At 37.1% G+C, this 23,706-nt stretch overlaps 1 protein-coding gene across 1 annotated transcript in view; it reads left to right on the top strand.

Moving 5' to 3' along the window:
• Positions 1–23,706, top strand: part of RPAP2 (RNA polymerase II associated protein 2) — an 81,113-nt gene that overhangs the window by 16,340 nt on the left and 41,067 nt on the right. Inside the window, exons 7-10 of the mRNA XM_051999999.1 lie at positions 12,666–12,701; positions 14,369–15,302; positions 17,089–17,171; positions 19,096–19,176. Coding sequence (XP_051855959.1) covers positions 12,666–12,701; positions 14,369–15,302; positions 17,089–17,171; positions 19,096–19,176 — 1,134 coding nt within the window. The remainder of the gene's footprint in view (positions 1–12,665; positions 12,702–14,368; positions 15,303–17,088; positions 17,172–19,095; positions 19,177–23,706) is intronic.

Below are 23,706 nucleotides of genomic sequence, written 5' to 3'. Positions count from 1 at the left end.
TAATTCCTTTTATATCTTTCTCGACTCTTATTGCCGAGGCTAGTGTTTCTAATACGATATTAAATAATAATGGTGATAGTGGGCAACCTTGCTTCACTCCAGATCTTACTGGGAAAGGTTCCAGTTTTTCCCCATTGCATATGATGCTTACTGATGGTTTTAAATATATGCTCCTGACTATTTTAAGGAAAAGTCCATTTATTCCTATGCTCTCAAGTGTTTTTATTAGGAATGGATGTTGGATTTTATCAAATGCTTTTTCTGCATCTATTGAGATGATCATGTGGTTTTTGTTTGTTTGGTTATTGATATAGTCAATTATGCTAATAGTTTTCCTAATATTGAACCAGCCCTGCATTCCTGGTATAAATCCTACTTGGTCATAGTGTATTTAAATTTGTGAATCTCATACTGAATCCTGAAATCTCCCAAACGTGTGAATTAATGTGTAAGCTAATGTGTGAACTCTCAAAAGTGTAAACATAAGCATTGTTTCTACCAATTCTAGTAACTTAACACCTTGTAAGGATTCTAACAAGAATGTGCGATGATTAACTATGAAAGACTTGGTTCTTCTCAGTGGTTCAGTGATCCAAGGAAATCTCAGTAGACTTTGGACAGAAAATGCCATCTGCACCCAGAAAAAGAACTTTGGAGAGTGGATCAACATATGCTATGTTCACTTCTTTTTCCTGTCTTTTTCTCTCCTGTGGTTTTTCCCTTTTGCTCTGATTTTTCTCTCCCCACATGAGTCATAAAGCAATGTATTTATTTATTTATCTATTTTAAATAACTTTTTATTGACAGAACCCATGCCAGGGTAATTTTTTACAGCATTATCCCTTGCACTCACTTGTGTTCCAATTTTCCCCCTCTCTCCCTCCACCCCCTCCCCCAGATGGCAAGCAGTCCTATACATGTTAAATAGGTTACAGTATATCCTAGATAGAATATATGTGTGTAGAACCGAACAGTTCTCTTGTTGCACAGGGAGAATTGGATTCAGAAGGTAGAAATAACCCAGGAAGAAAAACAAAAATGCAAACAGTTTATATTCATTTCCCAGTGTTCTTTCTTTGGGTGTAGCTACTTCTGTCCATCACTGATCAATTGAAACTGAGTTAGATCTTCTCTTTATTGAAGAAATCCACTTCCATCAGAATACATCCTCAAACAGTATCATTGTTGAAGTGTATAATGATCTCCTGGTTCTGCTCACTTCTCTTAGCATCAGTTCATGTCAGTCTCTCCAGGCCTCTCTGTATTCATCCTGCTGGTCATTCCTTACAGAACAATAATATTCCATAACGTTCATATACCACAGTTTACTCAACCATTCTCCAATTGATGGGTACCCATTCATTTTCCAGCTTCTAGCCACTACAAACAGGGTTGCCACAAACATTTTGGCACATACAGGTCCCTTTCCCTTCTTTAGTATCTCTTTGGGTATAAGCCCAGTAGTAACACTGCTGGATCAAAGGGTGTGCACAGTTTGATAACTTTTTGGGCATAGTTCCAGATTAAAGCAATGTATTTAAAAAAAAAAAATGGTCAGCTCAAGTGCTGCATTTTCACTTTTCCTGATCCTTCCAGGTGATAGGGGCTTTCCCACCAAATAATTACTTTGCTTCAAAAATATTACCCTTTGAACCTGCCACAGTACCTGGAACATAGTAAAGACGTAATGAATACTTGTTGGTTCATTTTCCAAGGTCATACAACTAGTAAAAATTTAAAGGGCATTTGAATCCAGATTTTCTGTTTTCAAATCCAAGGATCTTTTTACAGCACTATACCAGTGACCTGATCTCCCTCTGAAGGTTTTGGGAAAATGAGAAGGAAAGGTGGGAGAGTGATGTTTGAATTGGGGAAATCTCAAGAGCAAAGGTATGGAGGACAATTTCCTCCATCACTTCATTATGCTTGTAGAAATACCCAGGTTCTTTCCACAGTCTCCCACAGTTCACTGTAACCAGTAGGTACTTAAGTGTTTGTTGTGTTGAATTACATAACAAAGTATGAGGACCTGCTCTCAAGCTGCCCACAGGGCAGATTTGTACAATTGCTAAGTGCCAACTTGTGTTGTAATTTCCCAAGTACTGGGTGCTGGCAGTGAGTACTTTGAGTCCAGAAAAAGGAAGATCACTGTTAGGGAGGTTTTTGATTTGGGATTGATTTTGGTCAGGAGGAAAGGGAGAAGAAGGAGTCTGAGGTGGAAAAATTCAGGAACAAGGGCAGCGTGGGGGAGCCTTCCCTGGGGAGGAGGAGACCCACGTTCTTCAGGCCAGACTTGGTGTTTCTCAGGCAGAGCCTTTGAGTGTGACCTTTCAGCCCACTTGGTCTGTTATCTGTGTGGTGTTTGACACCTCTGTTCTAGATGTTCCCAGCTGTTCATCTCATCCCTGGCCTGGCTCTGTAATTATTCATGTCGGTAATATCTCAGAAGCCCATAAGAGGGCACTGGTTCTCTACATTTGTTTTTAGATCTTATTTCCAAATTCATTTCGCAATTTCTTGAAAACATTGGCAGCCTGTTAAATGTTGCACATTAAATCTAAGTGTAGAATTGAATGAAATTTTAAAGGGCAAAATCATTGTGGTATGATATGTTGTACAGAGTAAACCAGAAGGTATCAAATTTTCAGTCTGCAGGTTTCCTAAGAATGGCTGGACCTGATTAAAAAGTAATTGAGAAATCTTTAACAAAACAAATAAAAATACAGTATAATGTAGATAATACAAATTTGTGGTTTTCCAATCCCTTTCTATTTGAGTTTGATACCACTGGGGTAAAAAACTGACTTGCTTCTTTTAAGTAACAGCTTTCAGAATTTTAGAGAATTTTTTTTTTTTAAATCAGATTAGTATGGACATATTCTCTGTCTTCCTATTTGTACCAGGCCTTTCATGTTCCTAATCAACATTGTTTCTAAGTTTGGGTTATTGATTGATGCTTACCATAGTGTTAATTTTTTTTAACTATGTAAAATAAAAAGTTAAAGATGACGCTTTAACTTAAATTTAGTTTTTAAAAAATCACATAGGGGCAGCTAGATGGTGCAGTGAACAGAGCACTGATCCTGAAGTTAGGAGGACCCAAATTCAATGTGGCTTTAGATACTTAATACTTACTAGTTGGATGACCATGAGCAATTCCCTTTTTTTGCCTTTTCTAGAGAAGAAAATTTTATTTACCAGAAACAATTAAAGTAGAATTCTCTAAAACAAATAGGATAAACTCTTTTTTCACCTGTTAGGGAAGACCATTTCAGAATTCAGTGAAAGTCTACGAGTGAAAGCATCAGGGGCTTTCAGGTCAGAAAGGTATCTCTCATTCTTTACAGTAAACAAAATGACTAACAAGGAGTCAATGCCCAATGTCTAAGGGAGCACCTCTCTTTGGTGGAAGGAAACTTCTATAAAAATGAACCTGTACTTCAGAAAACCTGCCAGCTATGTTGCATTATCATCTGTAAAATCACGAGCTAAATTTAGGAAGGAAAGCTGTTGGAAATTGGATCATGAGTGAGAAGCCACAGTAGAAAAAAACACTAAATTTGGAGTTGGGAGATCTGGATTCAAAATCTGCTTCACTGACCACCAATGAGACTTTGAACAAGGCATTGAACTTCTCTGGGACCTCACTTTGTTCATCTATAAATGGAGGATTAGACCAGACAGCCTCTAGGGTTCCTTCCAGTTCTAAATCTGTGGTCTAAATCTGAACCAAAGTGGTAGGAATGGGAACCGCTGCCTGGATTACACAGTGCATCATGTGGCTCAGCCCAGGGGATTTTCACTTACTGCCTCTTGGCAATAAACAGTGTCATCTCAGAGGTGCGGAAGCTAGAAACCTCTATAAGATGGCTTTTATAACCTCTTCCTGAATGAGCCCTCCGTTTGTTTCTCAATGTAGAGAAACATTTTCAAAAAGAGGATTTAGTATATGTACCCACTCATCTTTGAAAAATCCCCACTGGTGGGTAGGGAGCATAAACGGAAGTTTTTCTGTTATAGAGTTTTCATGGAATAGGAGGTTGCTTTAATTTTAAGTGGTAATTTCAAAATCATTATCAATATTGTGTGATTGATGATAAGAATACTAATATCTCAGATGAACCAGATTATAAAGCTTCTTTTTGTGGTATTTTTGTTATTTGTAAATGAACTTAGAACTATCTCCATGGTAACTTAAACTGGGTAGAAGGAAATATAAGAATCTCTACATGACCCAGACTGTGAACATGTGACAAGCAGTAGAAAGACAAGTCTTTTAACAAATGTGGAACAGAATTTTCCTTGAATAGAAAGAATATCTTTGTGTGTGTGTATGAAGACCATAGATGGCTATATTAATTGATGTCAACTTCATTCTAAAATATAAAAACTCTTAGCAAAGCAAATACAAGGGTTTTAAATGGAAATTTAAAGCCATCACTTTAGAAGTACTTGGACTCTTTGTCGGAAAAACCTGTTAATGTGTCTAGATGTTACTAACACCATGAAAGACCTCAACCATACTGAATACCCATTGGCTGTGGTCTGAGAAATTGGCAGGGATAGAAGGTGGTGAGCGTTTGCTCCTTAGAAACAGAGGGGGGAAGCAGGTGGGAAAGGGAGAGAATAAAGGGTGTGTTTAATAACTTAAAACTGCATTGAGACTTTTGGAACCTCCTGGAGAAATCATGATGAACTTGTTAGGAATAAATAGAGGAAAGCAGACTTAGATCAGTGGACAGAGAGGAAGTTTGACAGTCAGAGGAGCTGAGAGTGTTCCATCTCTGAGGTTTACTCTCTGGGTGATCTTGGGCAGAACGGTTCATGTCCCTGGGCCTTCTTTTACCCCATTACGATATGAGGGAGTTGATGGAGGATAGTACTCTCCTAGTTCTAGACTAGTACTACATCCTATGATCTACTTAAACAAGGTATCATACCCTTATTCTTTTTGGAAAAAAAAAAAAAAAGATTTGTGACATGGAAGAAAGATTCTTTTAGGGTAGAAATTTAATTTCCTTTTACTCTGTTTCTTCAGCATATCTTAGATTGCTGTCCTCATGAAAATCTAAGGATCGCTCATAGAAATTTTCTTCATTGTATTAATGATCTGGTTACATGCTACCCGTCTGCGTGGCCACACCCTGGACTTTTGCTAACACTCAGCAGAATCTATCTCCAGGATCTCTAAATCTGAGCTTCTCCTTTGTGGCTACAACTCCCTTTCCACCTTCTGCTTATTATCCTTGTTGAGATTTTAGGCCCCTTGGCTCTTCTAAAGGAAAACTCCCAGTGGAAAAGGGATCCCTAGCCAAGCTCTTCCTCCTCCAGTTTTCCTAATTTTTAGTTTTTACTCAGCTCTCTGATTTGTCTCATCTCCTTCACTGAGAGACCTGAGGTAGCCACTTAATCACTAACTGTCCCCTGGGCACTCTGCTCCCTGCTTCCCCACCTTGGCTTGGACAATGCTCTTAGTTCAGCAGATCTACGGTTGAAAGTTTTCAAAAGCACCTTGACTTGGAAACAGAAAAAAAGAAAAAAAATAGTCATACAGCAGAAAAGAATGAATCAAGAACTCTTAGGGGTTATTGGGAGATTGGCTTCCCCAAATTATTTTAAAGTAATTATGTTTTAGCCCCGATGATTGGCTTTCTTGACATGATTTACATAGAGAGCATTTCCTCCCATTCCTGGCCTTAGCTCAGCTCTGACCTTCTGGTTCATCCTTTGGCCTCCTTACAGACTGCTCTGAAGCTTGACCAAACAACTCGTCCCCAAACCTCCGCCTCTTCATGTCACGATTTCTGTGAATCTTTCCTCATCCGTCCCTCTTTTCTCAGAAGAGGCAATATTTCTCATCCCTTACCAGACTTCTCAAGGCTCCTTCCTCCCTTTTTTGTATCTCAATGTTTCCCTCTTTACCTTCTCTACAGGCATGCTCGGGTAGGGTTGTGGAGGAACTTTATCCTAATAAATCTTTGGAGATAGTTACAAAAAATAGCCAAGGAAATGATAGAAGGGGAAGAATGGGGCCCAGATAACCCCAAAGGGACACAATGTGGTTATGTCCATACTCTTCCCCCACACTCTGCTTGAGGTACTGCCCATTTTTGCTGACAAATCTCTCAACAGAGTAATCATATTTTCTCTTCTCTGTACCTCTGAAAAAAAGGTCCTTTCTCTGATCTACCGTTTAAAAAAATCAGTAGGGCCACTTTTCTCCCAGCTACAATGCTTTTTGATTACTGCCTCTTCCTTGCTTGCCAGCTGGTTGTAGTAGCCTGTGGATTCTTGCTCAGAAGTGTTTTAGGGATTCATACCTTCCTTTGGACAGTATTCTTTTGGTAATCTCTTTTTTCTTAGCATTTAGCAAAGCCTGGCTCTTAGAAGGTTCTTAACAAATGCTAGAACTGACAGCTTTCCCCAGGTCAGTCCCCCCATGTACAACAACCAGATTTACTTTCCTAAAACATAACTCTTATTGCCAGTTCCATGCTCAGAATTCTTTAGTGACCTCTCAGTATGTACTGAGTAATGTTTATATTTTACTGACATTGAAATTGTAGCCTCATCCTACCTTTCTGGCCTGTTTGCCAGAGTGCCAACAAACTGGACCACTCTACCTATTCTTTGCTTTGTAATATATTGCCTTTTTAAAATTTACTTATCCTTTAGGACCCAGTCCAAATGCTTTTTCTTCCAAGCTTGTTAGAATGAAGCCTTGGTGGGTTAAGGACCAAATCCTGCTTACAGGGAAAGCAAAGAAATTTGAATAGGCTCTCTACTCAAAACATTTGACAATCCAAGTAAATAAGGTTCTACTTAGCAAATTTAGTCTCATCGGTCCCTAAAAGTCAGTTGCCTTTTGTTGGTATGGGCTGTGGAGAAGAACATAATAGGCCATTCTAATACTTGAGGAAGGGGAAATAAGAACGTTGAGTCTTAGAGATTCATTCTTATGACAGGATTAAGGTACAAAGATGAGACGAGAAGAAATAGCACAAATTCTTAATTTCACAATTTTCCTTTTGGTTTTCTCTATTCTTCCATCTTTATTATGGTTCCTTAAAAACTCCCATATTTACAAGGACTTCTTTAAAATCTTAAGAGTACTGCTATCAGCCCCTTGCTCTTGTCAGTTCACCATAGTAAAATCAGATAATCATTTCATAGTTGTAATTGAGTTTTTAAATTTTACAGTAAGATTACTTTTCTGATTGTTGGCTTCTCCCTCCATTAACTCCATACTCTCATTTTATTGGCAAAATAAGCATTTTTAGAATACACCAGCTATTCTTAGTTGGACTTACATGCTTTTTATTCAGCCTTTCCTGATAGTTCAATAATATACTTCCTTTTCTCATCCTAATTTTGAATTAATCTGGTTTTGCTCTTCTGCAATCCACTTTGGGACTCCGATTTTTGAGTCATTTCAAAAGCAGGTTAGGGAGTTTTCTCATCCCACAGACCCTTTTGGTGTTAGTGTTTGTTCCTTTTTACATTTAAATGCTTATGTTGCTTCTAGCTACTTTATCTTCCCTACCCCCCAACAGATATACCCTACTTCAATGCCTTCCTCAAACTACTTGTTAAATCTTAAAATTATAGAGCTGTAGAGATCTTCTAGCCCAGTATTTTGAGTTTCACATTGCAGATAGCTTAGAACAGGAATTCCTGATTATTTAGTGTCAGAGATTCCTTTGATTGATGTGGTGTCTGGTGAAGTGTATGGATCCTTTCTCAAGATCATATTTTTAAAATACACAAAAATAAAATGTATCAGCTTACAAAAGAAATCAATTATAATGAAAAGCAGTTATCAAAATATTAAAAAAAATAAGTTAATGAATTCTCAGATTAAGAACCCCTTAAAATATAAGTAGAATCAGCCAATACTTAGTGGTTACCTAATATACATCAGAGTATAATAGACTTGATGTCTGTCTTTAAAGAGTTTATAGTTTAATAGGGAAGTTAAACATAGAACTAAAAAGCAATAAAATATTTAAAAAGAGTTTGACTAGAAATGATGTTATAAAAGAGTTCATATTGTGTTGTGTTTTTTTGTTTGTTTTTTCCCAGAAAATAATTTAGAGGAGAGCTAGCTCATTTTATTCTGGAGCTATCAGGGAAGGTTTTATAGAAGTGCCATTTGAATAGGATTTGAAGAGGAAAGGAGAGAGTTCTTTCCTTTCCTATACTTCTCAGTAATTGGGGTACCAATAAGCCCTTAAGCACAAGAATAAATTTGTATTTTGTTTTTGTGTTCCCAGAAACTATTATGGTACTTGGTGCAAAATAAATGCTTTGTAAATATTCATTAAGCAAATACTGTATGTGGTTAGTTTAATATTCACACACATGGATGGATGGATGGATACAACACATATATACATATTGTATATCTGTATACTCACACTTACCTACACAAGTAATTTTTGAAGGGGGTTATAAGGACTACCAATAAGGGAATCAGAATAGATTTGTTTTATTAAACTGAGCCTTAAAGTATTTTAGGAATTCTGTGAAGAAAACGTAAGAGAGAGTGTGCATTCCAGATCTAGGTGATAGCTTAGGCAAAGGCACAAGTAGGAAATGAAATGTTGTGTATGGAGCAGCAAAAAGGGCCATTAAAAAAATTTGCAGTAGTATTTTATTTTTCCAATTACATAGATAATTTTCAACATTCTTTTTGTAAACTGAGTTCCAAATTTTTTTTCTCTTACCTCCCTACTTCTTAAGATAGCAAGCAATTTGATATAGGTTATACATGTAGAGGTTTTTAAACACATTTCCATATTAGTCATGTTGTAAAAGAAAAATCAGGACAAAAGGGAAAAACTATGAGAGAAAAGACCCCCCCCAAAAAAAAAAAAAAAAAAAGGTGAAATAATATGCTTTGATCCACATTCAGTTTCAATAATTCTCCATCTAGGTGTGGATAGCATTTTCTATCTCAGGTCTATTGGAACTGTATTGGATAACTATACTGCTGAGAAGAGCTATCATGTTGATTATCACATAATCTTACTGTTACTATAGTACAGTGTTCTCTTATTGTATTCATGTAAGTCTTTCCAGGCTTTTCTGAAATCATCCTGTTCATCCTTTCTTATAAACCAATAATATTCCATGACATTCATATACCATAGCTTATTCAGCTATTTCCCAATTAATGGGCATCCACCCAATTTCCAATTCCTTGCCACCACAAAAAGAGCTGCTACAAACATTTTTGCACATTTGGGTTTTTCTTCCCTCGTTTATAATCTTTGGGATACAGCTCCAATAGTAAGAGTGCTGGAACAAAGGGTATGCATAGTTTTATAGCTCTTTGGACACAGTTCCAAATTGCTTTCCAGAATATCTGGATCAGTTCAACAATGCATTCGTGTTCCAGTTTCCCACATTCCCTCCAATATTTATCATTGTCTTTGCCAATCTGATAGGAGTGAAGTGGTACCTTAGAATCGTTGTAATTTTCATTTCTCTAATCAATAGTGATTTAGAGCATTTTTATATAACTATAGATGGCTTTCTTCATCTGAAAATTGTCTTTCTATCCTTTGATTACTTGTTAATTGGAGAATGATTTGTATTCTTATAAATTTGACTCAGTTCTCTATATATTTTTAAAATGAGGCCTTTAATTAATTAGTTAATTAATTGATTGATTAATTTTCCCTAGTTACATTCAAAACAATTTTTTGGTTACATTTGTTTTTAAGATTTTTGAGTTCTAGATTATCTCCCTTATCCCCACTCACAATTAAGAAACTGCAAGTGAACTTATGCAAAACATTTCTATAAAAGTCAAGTAGTGAAAGAAAACATAGATCTCCCACCCTAATGAAAATAAAAACCTTCAAGAAAAATTAAGTTAAAAAGAGAGAGAGAGAAAATGTTTCAATCTATCTTCAGACACAATCAGATCTTTCTCTGGGTGTGTACAGAATTTTTTATAAGTACTTCAGAGGAGTTGTGGATGATTGTGCTACTGAGAATAGCAAATTCATTTACAGCTAGTCATCCCAAAACATTGCTATTACTTTGTATACAGTATATTTCACTTGGATGACTTTCTAGGTAATCTTTTTCCCTGAGAGTATCCTACTCATCATTTCCCAGAGAACAATAATATTCCATCACAAACACATGCCACAGTTTATTGAGCCATTCCCCAATTTATGGACATCCTCTTAATTTTTCATTTTTTTTATCCTGAAAAGAGCTGCTGTGATTGGTACATATAGGTTTTTTTTTTTTTTCCTGTTTTTTCCAAATCTCTTTTGGTATTCATGCCTAGTAGTGATGTTATTAATGTCAAAGGATATGAATTTGCAGCCCTCTAGGCACAGTTCGTATCTTTTGATCAAAAATGAGGCCTTTATCAGAAACATGGGATGTAAAAATTGTTTCCTAGCTTTCTGCTTCCCTTCTAATATTGGCTGCATTGGTTTTATTTGTGCAGAGACCTTTTTAATTTAAGTAATCAATTATTTTGCATTTAATAAAGTTCTCTGTTTCTTATTTGGTCATAAATTCCTCCCATCTCCAAAGCTCTGATAGGTAAACTATTCCTTGCTCTCTTAATTTGTTTATAATTATCACCCTTTATGTCTAAATCATGAACCCATTTTAACCTTATCTTGGTATAGGATGTTGTATGTTGGTCTTTGCCTAGTTTCTGTCATATTATTTTCCATTTTCCCAGCAGTTTTTGTTAGTGAGTTCTTATCCCAGAAGCGGTAATCTTTGTGTTCATCCAATAATAGATTACTATCGTCATTGACTACTGTGTATTCCACTGATCTTCTATTCTATTTCTTAGCCAGTTCAAAATGGTTTTAATGACTACCACTTTATGATATAGCTTTAGGTCTGGTATGGCTAGGAAAGGGAGCCATTTTTTCTGGATCCTATAACATGTGAAGAGAAGTAAGGTAAAATAAACCTTAAAATATAGGCTAGAACTAGATTGTGGCATTTAGAGCCCTTAGCACTAGAACTCGTATTATACTCTAGAGATGACTGGAACGACTAACATGTCTTGAGCAAAGAATTGATCTGTACTTGAGAAATATCAACTTGGCATTTTCTACATAGGAAGAGACTGAAGACTAGAAAGTTATTAGGATGCTATTATAATAAATAAATAGATAAATGGATGAATGAATGAATGAATAAATAAATAAATAAATAAATAGATAGATAGATAGATAGATAAATTGTAATAAATTGAAGTTGGAGATGAAAAGGGCCAGAATAAACGTTGGTGACCATGTGAGTTATGAACAAACGCAGGAGATTCAGCTCTAGAATTGAGCGGATTTGGCAACAAAGTGGATCATCCAAATTAACAAGCATTTATTGAGTATCTAAGAGGAGGGTGTGTGTATGTGTATGTGTAAAAGAGAGAAAGAAAATGAGGATGGAAATGTATTTTGAGTCAGAGAATGTGGTTTCAAGTCTCAACGGCCGCTATTACCCATGTACCCTTTGGAAAGATCACTTCTAACTACTCTTTTAAGTTCTCAATAAATGTTCTACTCTTGTGGCCCAATTGGATCCTTTAGAACCAGAAAAGCTCATGCTCATTAGAGATAAATGGAAACGGAGATACTCCTCTTGGGATGATTTATTGGCATTCTTTTAACACTCTTGAATGACCAATTGTATTACCTGGTTCTTTAATCTGATCTAATCTCATGAGTGGCAACTGTCTGATCATTTTAAACACTAGTAATTCAGGAGTGAAAAAAATAATTCTAAAAGAAAGTTTCATTTCCCTTGGAAAATATAGGAAATAGAGATTGTTTTTAAATTTTTTTCTTTTATTATGAATGTTTTTAGGCCATATGATATTTGATTTTGACATTTAATGGAAAGTTAGATTTTCATTTTAACTGAAAGTTGTGTTGCATTATTTTTAGCTTAACTGGCTCTTGGATAAATTAAATGAGTTCATATGTCTTCAGTACTATCAAAGCTACGTATCCTAACTCTTACTTGTTTTTATTTATAAATATAAATGTGTTTATTTTTGTATATTTCTAATACTTATATTTTCACATTTTTATTTGGATTTGTTACGGTGTTTTCTAATTATGCTGGAAGTTTTTATTAGGCCAAGAGTGGGCACAAATGCTTATTATACCCAAACTATTCTAGAGAAACTTGTCGATGTTTTCATTGTGGAAAAATTGGATATCTAAGAGCCCAATATAGGTACAGAGATACAATGAGAAGACAGGGTGAGAGAATAAAACCCAAAACCCCATGTCCAAAATGTAATCGAGGCTTTCACTGGGCCTCTAAATGTATATAAGTGCAAATTAAAACTTACTTCTGAATAGCATAATTAAAACTAGTAGATTAGATCCTTTCCAGTTATATTTACATTATGAAGTCTCTTTAACCGTGTGGAAAGTGCCAAGGCCTTAATGACAGGCCTTCGTCTTGTTTTCTTTTTTAAATAAGAAATTCACCTGGCTCTCTAGTTCTTTTCTCTTGATTCACTGGCGATGTCATCCCATCTCTCATGAGGTGAAGGCTCCTGCTTTACTGTCTTGTATAAAGTTATAAATGAATGCTAATGATGGATTGATACATATGCTCTTCTGCATCACCTTCTAAATACTCTTCTTTCTCTGTCTTTATCACAGACCTCCTGATTTTCAGCTGCTAAAGGAAGGACAAAGGTATGGTTGAATCAGAATCCTGTCCGTCTATACAGTGCAGCCATGGCTCAGAACCTTGGCAAGAAACCAGGTGGTAGGAGCTCTTTGATTTTCTGTGCTGCTGCATATGGACGAACCTCATTGTACCTCACACAATGAAATATTGGACCTGTTTAGCCTTTTTCTTTTGTGTCGCCCCAGCATGATGGTTTGCTCTGTATGATTTAGTGAACAGCTGCTCTTGACTGGGAAGTCTTCATGAAACCTGTTGAAATCTGACACAAACATAACTCCTGCTCTTTCCATCCTATGTACTTTAGGTCTTTGTTAAATAGATTGTTCCAATTATATGTGTTGACAGGTTAAAAAAAATCTAAATTTACAGTATTCAAAGTTAGGGATTTTTCAGTTATGTAATTATTTGAAATAGTGTTTTAGATTCCTGAATTTTTTTCTTTGATCATTTTCCTCAGCAAGCTATGGCCACCTTTTAGAGTATCTCTTAGCATCATGTTCCTTGCACGACCTCCTGACCTCCCCACCTTAAAAAAAAAGTTGTTATTAGTCACCACCTAGGGTCTAGATATATGGAGATTGAGTGGGTTAGAGATCTTTATCTCATCATACTTAGCTCTAACATGGAATTTTAAAGTAATATAGAAAAACATGACTGCCACCTCCCAGCTGAAGATTTTTGTATTGATTCCTAAACTATGAAAGGTGAAGTGATTCTAGATTTCACCAAATTATACTCATTTTTCGTCTGACCTTAAGACATAGTCATAGTTTGGTTTGGGGATGAATTATGACTAAAAAGTCTATTCCTGGCTCTCTCTTTCTCTGCAAAAACATCACCTGCCCCCAAGGAAAAAAAACAACGACCCAGCAACAAACCGAAAAGTTCTTAATCAATCAGATCTCATCCAGTATTGCAAAAAAACACAGAAAGAAAATGTCTCCTTTTGTTTTGGCATTTATATTTGTTTTATTTGCTTTTCCCTAGCTTTTAATAGATTTTTGTTGGTTTGGGTTTTTGGTGGGTTTTTTTTTTGTTTTGTTTTGTTTTTTGTTTTTGATTTTTAACTGGACCTGTGGATTCATTGTGTTGGGAATTCGTGGTAAGGAAATTCACTCCACCAGGACAGGTTGGCATTTATTCTGCCTTGAGCCCTTGGAAGCACTCTTCAGAGAGTTACTTATCAGGTAGGGGTAGAGGCTGGAATAAATCCAGTCCTGGTCACTCCAAGGCCAACTCTCTGCCTGCTGCCCCATGCTGCGTTTCAGAATTTGGTAAAATGGAATCATAATTATCTCATCTTCCTCATAACTTTTCTATGTTTTTGGCTGTGTGTGTTCACATCATCTTTTGTGTGTCTGAATAACCCATGAAAATGCTATGCTGTTTTCTACTCACCATAATCTTCATTTTAGTTTTTCAAATTTAAATGAAGTGGCTCTGATTATTTTTTTATGAAACTTGTAATTAGAATCTCCAAAGTGAAAACAGTTTATCCTAATACTCATTGAAAAGCATGTATAAAGATTTATAGGTTAAGTCTTTGCCCGGTCTTAGCATGTGATTCAAAACTTTTACTTTTCAAAACTGCAAAATGTCAACAACTCAGCCTGCTTTGCTGTGAGTCCATTTTTTCTTCTTTTCATCCCCCTTCCCCCCCACTTCCCACCAGTGGTCATTCCGGCGAAGAAGTCCGCTTATGCGATGAGGCTGTTAAGACATCGGACATTGAGAATCCTGACCGATCGAGAAGCCAGGATGAGTCGGGTTCCTCCAGCACCAACAGTCATAGTAGCAGCGATGATGAGCAGGGATTTGTTTCCTCGATTCTACCAAGAAACAAAGCAAATGGGACTCCTGGAAGGCAGCAGCCATCTCCAAAAAGCATCCTGAAAAAAAGGCCTGGCCAGGAAGCCAGCTCCGGACACCGAGACAAAGACCCAGGAGTAGCAGACGTGGCTGAGCAATTGAACAGGTGTACATTGGCCAGCCAGGAGGAGAGCTCCTCTGCCCTTTGTCTGCAAGAGGAAGACACCTGTGATTCCCCAGAGTTCTCCTCAGAAAAAAGAGCCTCAGAGAACTCTCCAGATGGCTGTGACAATGCCCAGATAGCTTTGGTGGGCATAAGCAAAAAGGGGGCAGAGCAATTTAGGAAGAAGTTTGCAAAGTTGACTCAGAGTGCCCACTCAGGTTCCGGGCCATTCCCGGTGGATCCTGCCAATGCCAAAGCAAGCTTGTTCCAAGTCCTCAAGGAGACTTTGGTGGAGTGGAAGACAGAAGAAACGCTCAAGTTTTTACATGGCGAGAACTATGTCCCTATCCCTGCAACAGCCTCACCATCTCCTGCTGTGGTGGAGGGTGAAGGGAAGGGCGAGGAGGGTCGAGGACCAGGGCCAGAGAGTCACCCGTTAGCTGCTAGACAGCTATCTCATAACACCCTGGATCAGTCTCTGCCCTTCAGTGACTCGGGTGCCGCCATTCACCCACTGCCAAGTTACGAGAGCCTAAAAAAGGAAACGGAAGCACTGAATTTGAGAATTAGAGAGTTCTATAGAGGAAAATATGTTCTGGATGAGCAGCCCCCCAAAGTAGAAACCACAGATAAGGTAAGTCTTAGCTCACAAATAAGGGGGAGGGAGGAGCAATTAAAAAGAACACGGTTCTTTCTTTTGGTTTCTCTATTTTAAAGATCTCTAAATCTGCAGAGCCTGGGCCTTTTAAATTTTAAATGAAATTATTATTTTAAAATTATTTTCATATATAATTCTAAATTATGATTAAATCAAATTTAAACAAAATTTTAAAGGGCTGACTTTGGCTCTTTTAAATTTTACTAAGCCCTACTTGATTCTGTCCCCAAGACAGAAGCTAGTGGCTGCCTCCAAGAGCTCCAGGAAAGTTTCTGTCTTGTGGCAATGACCAGCCTGCCATGATTCTGTTTACGATTTTCATAAATGGGGCTGCTGTCCTACTCTGTAGGGATGATCCAGAATGGCAGGACAGAGGTTTCACTGAAAACAAAATTCCCTGTGTAATGAAATCTAAGAAGAGGCTTTCATGTGCATCAGTCAGTTTGGCTTTGGTAATAGGGCATATCAGTTCTGGCTTTAAATCTGGGAGAATTTTTGAGAAAATTCTATTCTTTGTGATATAAACTATAGGACAACTGCAGAGAATGTCAAAGCTCTGACACTGACTTACTAAATGGCCTTTGGCAATTTATCCAGCCTTCTAAGGGTCCCCATGTCCTCATGTATTCCATGGGAGAATTGAGCTACCTACTCAGATCTTTTTTTAGGAACATGGCTATGAGAAGATGGACTGGGAAATGAACTTGCAGTCAACATGAAAAAAGTCTGGTTCACTTTAGCTTGAGTTTTATAATAAAATCTTTTGTGTTCTTAGGAATTTCCAAGTCAGATTTAGGACTGTGTATATGGTAATTGGAAAAAGAGCTTTATTCAACATTTAGGAATAAATTCACGTAAATGATAACCTAGCACCATATTTGAGGTACATAAATGTTCTTGTTTGTGCTGAAGTAGAAGAGACTTTTGGTGCCCAATAGATATATAAAGGATCATGTTAATGTCAACGTTTATGTTTGACTAAGATGGCTGTAAGCCCTATGCAGATGAATAAAGTAGTTCTTAATATTTGAAATTTTTATAGTCTGTCATTTTGTTTAAAAAAATTTTTTTAAATAACTTTTTATTGACAGAACTCATGCCAGGGTAATTTTTTACAACATTGAACCTTGCACTCACTTCTGTTCCAATTTTTCCCCTCCCTCCCTCCACCCCCTCCCCCAGATGGCAAGCAGTCTTATACATGTTAAATAGGTTACAGTATATCCTAGATACAATATATGTGTGCAGAACCGAACAGTTCTCTTGTTGCACAGGGAGAATTGGATTCAGAAGGTATAAATAACCTGGGAAGAAAAAGAAACATGCAAGCAGTTTATATTCATTTCCCAGTGTTCTTTCTTTGGGTGTAGCTGCTTCTGTCCATCCTTGATCAATTGAAACTGAGTTAGCTCTCTTTATTGAAGAGATCCACTTCCATCAGAATACATCCTCATACAGTATCATTGTTGAAGTATGTAATGATCTCCTGGTTCTGCTCATTTCACTTAGCATCAGTTCATGTAAGTCTCGCCAGTCCTCTCTGTATTCATCCTGCTGGTCATTTCTTACAGAATAATAATATTCCATAACATTCATATACCACAATTAAAAAAATTTTTTTAAAAGCATTACCTTTAGTTCTAAAACTACCAACTCTAGAATAAGAAAAATGTTTTTTAAATTTATGGTGATTCTTCATTCTTCAAAGTAAAAATAAAATCACATCCTTCTTTTTTTTTTTATTTTTACAAATATGATTCAGAGAGATCCCACGTTTCCACTCATAGATTCAAGTTCTCAGAACCAGATTAGAAGACGCATTGTGCTTGAAAAATTGACTAAAGTGTAAGTATATAATAATTTTAGAAATTTTATATAATAATTTTGAAACCTGACAGCAATATTATTCTTATATTCAGCTATTTTGAAAAATAATTTTAGAGATGCTGTAAAGATTTCTTCAACTATGAAATAGCCTATTAATTGAAACTTTGGGTGAATCTTCATAATGTTGGTGGGGAGTCATAAAATTAATTGAAAAATTAGGATTACTTAAATATAGAACTGTTTTCTTTGGAACTGCCGCACAGTTAATTAGAAAAAGAAAGTAACTTTGACTCCTAAATGAGAAGTTATTCCTGTTCAATCACTGATCTATGCTAGATATGTTATACAATTCAGTTTCTCAAGTGTGGCTTTTGAAAAAATTATTATAAAAAACAAATCTTAATTGTGCTCATCAGCTGATATTATATACATTCAGAGAGCTAGGTTATGGTCAATACTGGAATCTTTAGCTGCAAATCTTCCCTTTTCCTCAAAGCCTTAAAATTGTGGTTTTAGAATAGACGATCTTAGAAATCATGCGGTGTGACCCCTTCTCCATTTTTAGCTTCTCCAAAGGAAAATATTCATTGTCAGTGGAATTAGCCCAGTCAGTGACAATTAAGATGATTTATTTATCAGAAATGGAGATAGCTTCAGATATTGGGGCTGCCTTAGCTTCTCTTCCAAAAGAAGTTCATGAGTGAGTCACCTTTCTAAAGTTATGATGACAGTTGCTAGCTAGACATTTTAGCATACTCTCATCTTGGTCCTCCCTAGAATTATCGCCAAAAGTATCTTTTGGCCCAAGGTTTCTTTGGGGTGTGATGTTAAGCAACCTTTGAATAAAACAAAGGAAGTTTCAGAAATGTAGTGTGACAATGCAATTATTGGACTTTTAAAAATTGTCTTGACTTGAAATTGCACAGATCATTTGTGAGGATGGTCTCTCATTTTGATACTTAAATATTTGATCATTTGATATTTAAATTCAAAGTTTGGGTTTTTTGGGTGGGATTGGTGAGAATTAGAGAAGGACTAGACCCATGATTTCATTGCAAGGATCCCTTGGTGAGGAGATTTTATGAATTGGTTAAATTGTAAATAGACTTTTCTGAATATGCATATTTACTTCCAAGATGTACTGTTTTCAAAAATAGCCCAGATCTTCTCTTCATATTCACAAGAAAAATATTTGTCATGTGTCAACCAGCCTTTTTTTTTTTTTTAAGTCTCTCTACCTACATGTATACCACCTCTGTCTATTTAAGTGGAAACAGTGTGGTATAGTTTCCTTCCACAATTGTCCAGAGAAGCGTACTTTGTAGCTGCAATTCAATTGAGTCTTGGTTAATGAAAACACTGATTCTAAAACCAGAACATGTAGATATCATTGAAAGAATCCTGTTTCTCTTACATTCTTTCTGCAACAGAATTGTAGAAGAATGAGCCATACTAGGAGGTCATTAGCAAATCATGTAAGCTCAAAACGAGATTGGGGACAGGAAGAAAAAAAGGAAGGCACACAGGCAACCAGGCCATTGATACTGAAGGCTTAATGGTTTCAAGAACAAGAGACTGTGTTCTCTATTTCTCTCATATGTGTGCCTCTTATAGGCCCTTTGATTTTCCTCCACAAAAAACCTGGAAGTCAAGAAATGACTTCAGTTTCTGGTCAAATGGCCTCCAACCTACCCTGTGTGACTCTCCTGGAGAGCAGACTAGCTCATTAGCGTCAAGTATGTGGCAGTGGTGTTCCTCGACAGTCAGAATCTAAACGTTGCCTTGTGTGTCAGTTAAGTTATGAAAGTGTTATGGTTCTGTTCTGTGGGAACAGATAAAACAGGTAAAAACTCATACTACTCCTAAATTACAGAAGTTCATCTAGAATTAAGAAAATATTTTAAAAAGAAACTAATGAAGCATTTTTTGTTATTATTTTCAGATTGCCTGGAATCTTGGGTCCTCTTCAGGTTACACTGAGTGATATCTATACCGAACTTAAAAATCTTGTCCAGACTTTTAGGTTAGTATAAGATATAACAAGGTTTTCTTTTCTGTACTTTGACCTTATTTAATGAAGACATTGGATTAAAAAAAGAAAAGTATATTGTTTGGAAATAGTTGGAAAATCAGATGGTTAGCACACTACTAAATTTTTATAATCAATAGTTTACAAGGAATTTTGGTTTGTAAAGAAAACACTTAGAAATTGGCTGGAAATTTAGATTTTGACATCACCCTGAGAAATGAGACTTGGGGATGAAAAGGCTAAAGGAATCCTCAGGAGAAGGAATCATTTTGGGACATCTCCCATTTATAGAATACCTTTCCCCCAGAGGGAAGCATAAGGCTTCAGACACTCATGAGACAGCTGTTAGCGCTACTTTAGAGATTGAGAAGAATCCTTCCCTCTCCTGGCCCCCTGAAGCTTTCCTTCCTCCTAACCACTTATTTTTGTCAGAGGTTCCACAGCTACTTGCCAAGATTTGAACCTCAGTGTCACCCTTGATGCCTTTCTGCTCTCTCCTCGCACATTTATCCCCCAGCCCCCTTTCTGTTTCGGTTCTCATGGTGTCCCCTGTGTCTGTCCCTTCCCCTCCCCCAGCTGTCACCACCCCAAGGTCACGTCTTCATTTGTTCTTGCAGACAGTAGATTGACGTGGTTTGAGTCTCCATTTGTTTCTTGTAACCAAAAGACGGCTTTGAAGTCCCGGAGCTTGACTTCGATTTGCGGCTCAGCTCCTTGTTGCCTGTGACCCTCTCTGAGCCTCTTTTTTTACTCTCTGTGTCACCCCTTCAGAACCAGTGAGCACTTCTTGTCCAAATAAAGCTTGAGCTTTATCGGGCATTTCACAACCAACAAGAATTAGCCCCAGTCTGCCTTTCAGTCATTAAAAACCAAAAATGACAATAATAATATGTAATATAATAATAACAGTAACAGTAATAATAGTAACAAACACCAAGTTCTATTCAGCACTTCATAGTGTGCTGCTTTGTGCTTGCTTTGGGGCGTCTCTCTGGGGCGTCGCTTCTCTTCTTTGGGTTTGCCTCTTGGTCACTTCCTGCCGGCTCTTGCCCCCCTGCGTCCCAGAAGAGCCCTTCCAACCAATCCCTGATTGCACAGCACATGAACTGAGTCCCACAGTGGAGGCTCATTCCTCCAGGCCTTTACCTCTTGGCCAAGCAGTTCCTCCTCCTTAGGGTCTCAGGCCAAAGCCCTGGGCTCCACATATTCCCAGCCTGGCATTCAGTTTTACTTCTAGACTCTGCTGCTTTATCTTGTCTGGAAGACAAAACTCCCCTTCTGTGCTCATTCCCATGTGTAAGGAGAAGGCCTTGCAGTATCATTGCCTTCCAGGCCTGCCATTTTGGTGCAGCAGAGTGGGTTCTCCATCATAGGATACCTTCCTTCCTTTTTTCTTTGTTTCCTTCTGTCATTCTTTTCTTTTTTCCTTCCTTTCTTCCTTCTCCAGGGTGACTTGCTGAGTAGGGTCTCTAGGGAATTCCTGTCTAAGTACAAGTTGAACTGTGGAAATCATGTTGGATTATGATCTGAGGTCTTGCTCAGTTATTTATTACCTGTGTGACAGTGGGAGAATCACTCTCTGCCCCTGGAACCTTCATGAGTACTGAAGTTTTTTCAAGCTGTAAGTTTTAATAACTTAAAACTACAGGAGAGTTTTGTTATATCCCATATCATCCTTTGAGATTCTGTTTTCCTAATATGTTCAGTTTTGGTTAGTTTTAACATAAAACAACTTGAAAACAAAGGGGAAAAAGTTGTTATACAATGATATGCCAGGCCTTGAGTTTTAGTCAGCAAACGTTAGGCACTATTGGGAACAAGGATGAAGAGAAATATTTTTTTAAAGTGCAAAACAAGATTTCTTGTCCTCAATATTATACTTTAATTGGGGAAATAAGTTTAATAATACAATAATGAAGAATCTCCCTTTTTCATGTTTGCAAGACCCTTTACAAACTATCTCGTTTGATCCTCAAAATTACATTGAGGAAGGTGCAGTTTATGAGGCACATATTAAATGGGAACACTTGAGTCTGAGAATAGTTAAATGACTTGTGCAGGTCACAGGGCATATTTGAAAGCAGATCTTCCTGACACAGAGTCTAAGGCTCGACATGTTCCCTGCGCCGCTTTAATAAGAATCAAGTAAGCGCTCATTGTGTGGTACAAGTGCTATTGTAGGGCAATGGATCCTGCTCTGATCCTGTAGATGCGGGATCCCAACTGGTTTCTCAGGAGTAAGCTCAAGCATCCCTGGTCCTTTTGATGCGCACACTTGGAATATAACTAAATCTCTGTGTGTAACTGTTGGTGTGCTCTGGTCTGTATGTTCAGCTCGAGTTAAGATTGATTCAGAGAAGCTTCTATACGCTAGAGGGTCAGATTCTGCCAGCAGGAAACCAATTGGACTGCTAGCAAATCTTAGCCAAATGAGAATAAAAATGAAACTTGTGTTTTCAGCTGATTTGAGCTCTGTGTTAGAAGGCCGAGCTGGAAACACATTTTAAGCAGAATTATGTCTGTTGCATGGACAGTTCCAAGAAGGCAGATATGAAGAAAAGAGTGGTCAAAATGGGATTTTATTCCCAGGGTAGAACAAAGGTCATGGATGATAGGAGGAAATGGGAAAGGGGACAGCTCAAAATTATTTAATTGTTTCTTTTGAATTCTTGTTTTAAATTAGCACCCCATTTTTCATGGCTTTTCTATAGGAGATAAGTTTATTAAGGCAAATATGCTTATGTTTTAATTAACATCTTTGGTTGAGAAAAAAACATAAATGATTATAGTATAGTCCACTTGTGACAGACATTCTAACTAAGTGGCGTACAGTGTGTGTCCCACAGAGACTTCCTAACAATCTCTATTAAGTACAGTAACTGAAACAGCGATGTGTCTTATTGAATCTTGGCACAAATTTTGAAATAGGACTACTCTTCTGACTCCTGCACCTCCTCTGGTATGCTTACAATATCTAATAAAAGTCACCTTTTACTTTCTTTTCTGACAGATCAGTTCCTTCTGAGTTGCAAATTATTTAATTTGGGTAAAAATAAGGTAAAAAAAATGGATCAGCATTATCAACAGGCACTAACCTGCTTAACAATGGATTTTGAAGAAAAAATTTTTTCTGAGACTTTCATGTAAACAGATCAGTTTGTCTCTAAAAATCATTTTCTACAAAAGATCGTTACCTGTGGAGTTAGGCAGAATTGGTTAAAATGACTCATTCTTTTAGAAAATTGTGCTCTATCTACCCTGCTGACTGACTTTGGGGTCTCCCAGACTCATCTCTCTCTAGAAGTCAGCCCTACCACAGATGTTTGTATCTGTTTCTAAGCCAATCCCTTTGCAAGTAACAGATTGATAACATTGACTAGTGTTGAGACCTTGCCAATCAATACTAGCACTGGGGAAGAATTAATAGAAACCAATAACCATATTTCTCCATTTGAGTACAAGAATGATTGCTTCTGAGCTCAGATCAACAGAGAGACCTTGTAAAGCATAAGCCTGAAGCTGCTTTCTGTGTTCTTTGAAGAGCCTTTTCCCCAGTGGGTCAGAGCTGTCTTTTCCACTAGATTTCAGCACAGCAGATTAACTGGAATTTTTACATGTGATTTACCTGTCATAGTATTTCCATCAGAAGGTTCTTAGTAGTGTTTGCTGCTGTCATCAGGATTCATCAAGACATTTTTCTAATTCTCTTTCACTTCAGGACAGAAAGCATTTAGGTTTTTTAAAAGACATTTAGCAACTAAAATTGTATTTGGCAGCTTTCAATAATTGTACTTTTCAACTATTTATTTCAATAAATTCTATAGCTTCATGTTTTATAAGGATAGAATACAACCATCTAAATCATTTAATAACCATTAAGTTAATTTTTGATACAGCAAAGAAAAAGTTTGCCTACCTACACTACCCCAGAAAATGCTGCATTTTGAATATTTATATTATTATTTTTTAAATGGAGGGAACAGCATTTAAGAACAAGGAACAGGAGTTAGGCTTATCTGTTTTGTAATTTATTCAGCCCTTTTAAATCCCTGGGTACTTTTGTTTGTTTATTTCTTTTTAAATTTTTATCAATACAGCATCTATAATAAACATATAAATTCCTTTTCTTTTACTTGCCCACATACTAAGAAACTATTTTAGGAAAGAAACTTGTAAGCAGGAATGCCTCCAGAAGATAGCAGCCAAAAGGATGAAGGAGCTGGAGAACATAGAAGGATCTTTGAGAGCACCATATTTCAGGATTAGCCTAAGAAAGACTCTTCACATATTTAAAAGACCATCACCTAGGGGAAAGACTTAATTCTGCTTGGCTCTAAAGCAATAGGTAGTAGTTACAGAGAGGCAAGTTGAAAGCAGCTATTGGGAAAATTAGATAAAAAAAAATGAGGGTTACCTCTAAGCCAGTGAGTGGGCTGCCTAGGTGACAGTGTTCCCATCCCTGAATCCTATGAACTGTTGAGATGATTCCTAGTTAGCTACAGGTGGGACTAGATTAGGGGTTCT

Source organism: Antechinus flavipes, chromosome 4, assembly GCF_016432865.1.
Source record: "Antechinus flavipes isolate AdamAnt ecotype Samford, QLD, Australia chromosome 4, AdamAnt_v2, whole genome shotgun sequence".
NCBI classification, from domain to species: Eukaryota; Metazoa; Chordata; class Mammalia; order Dasyuromorphia; family Dasyuridae; genus Antechinus; species Antechinus flavipes.
This window is presented reverse-complemented; position numbering and strand designations above follow the sequence as displayed.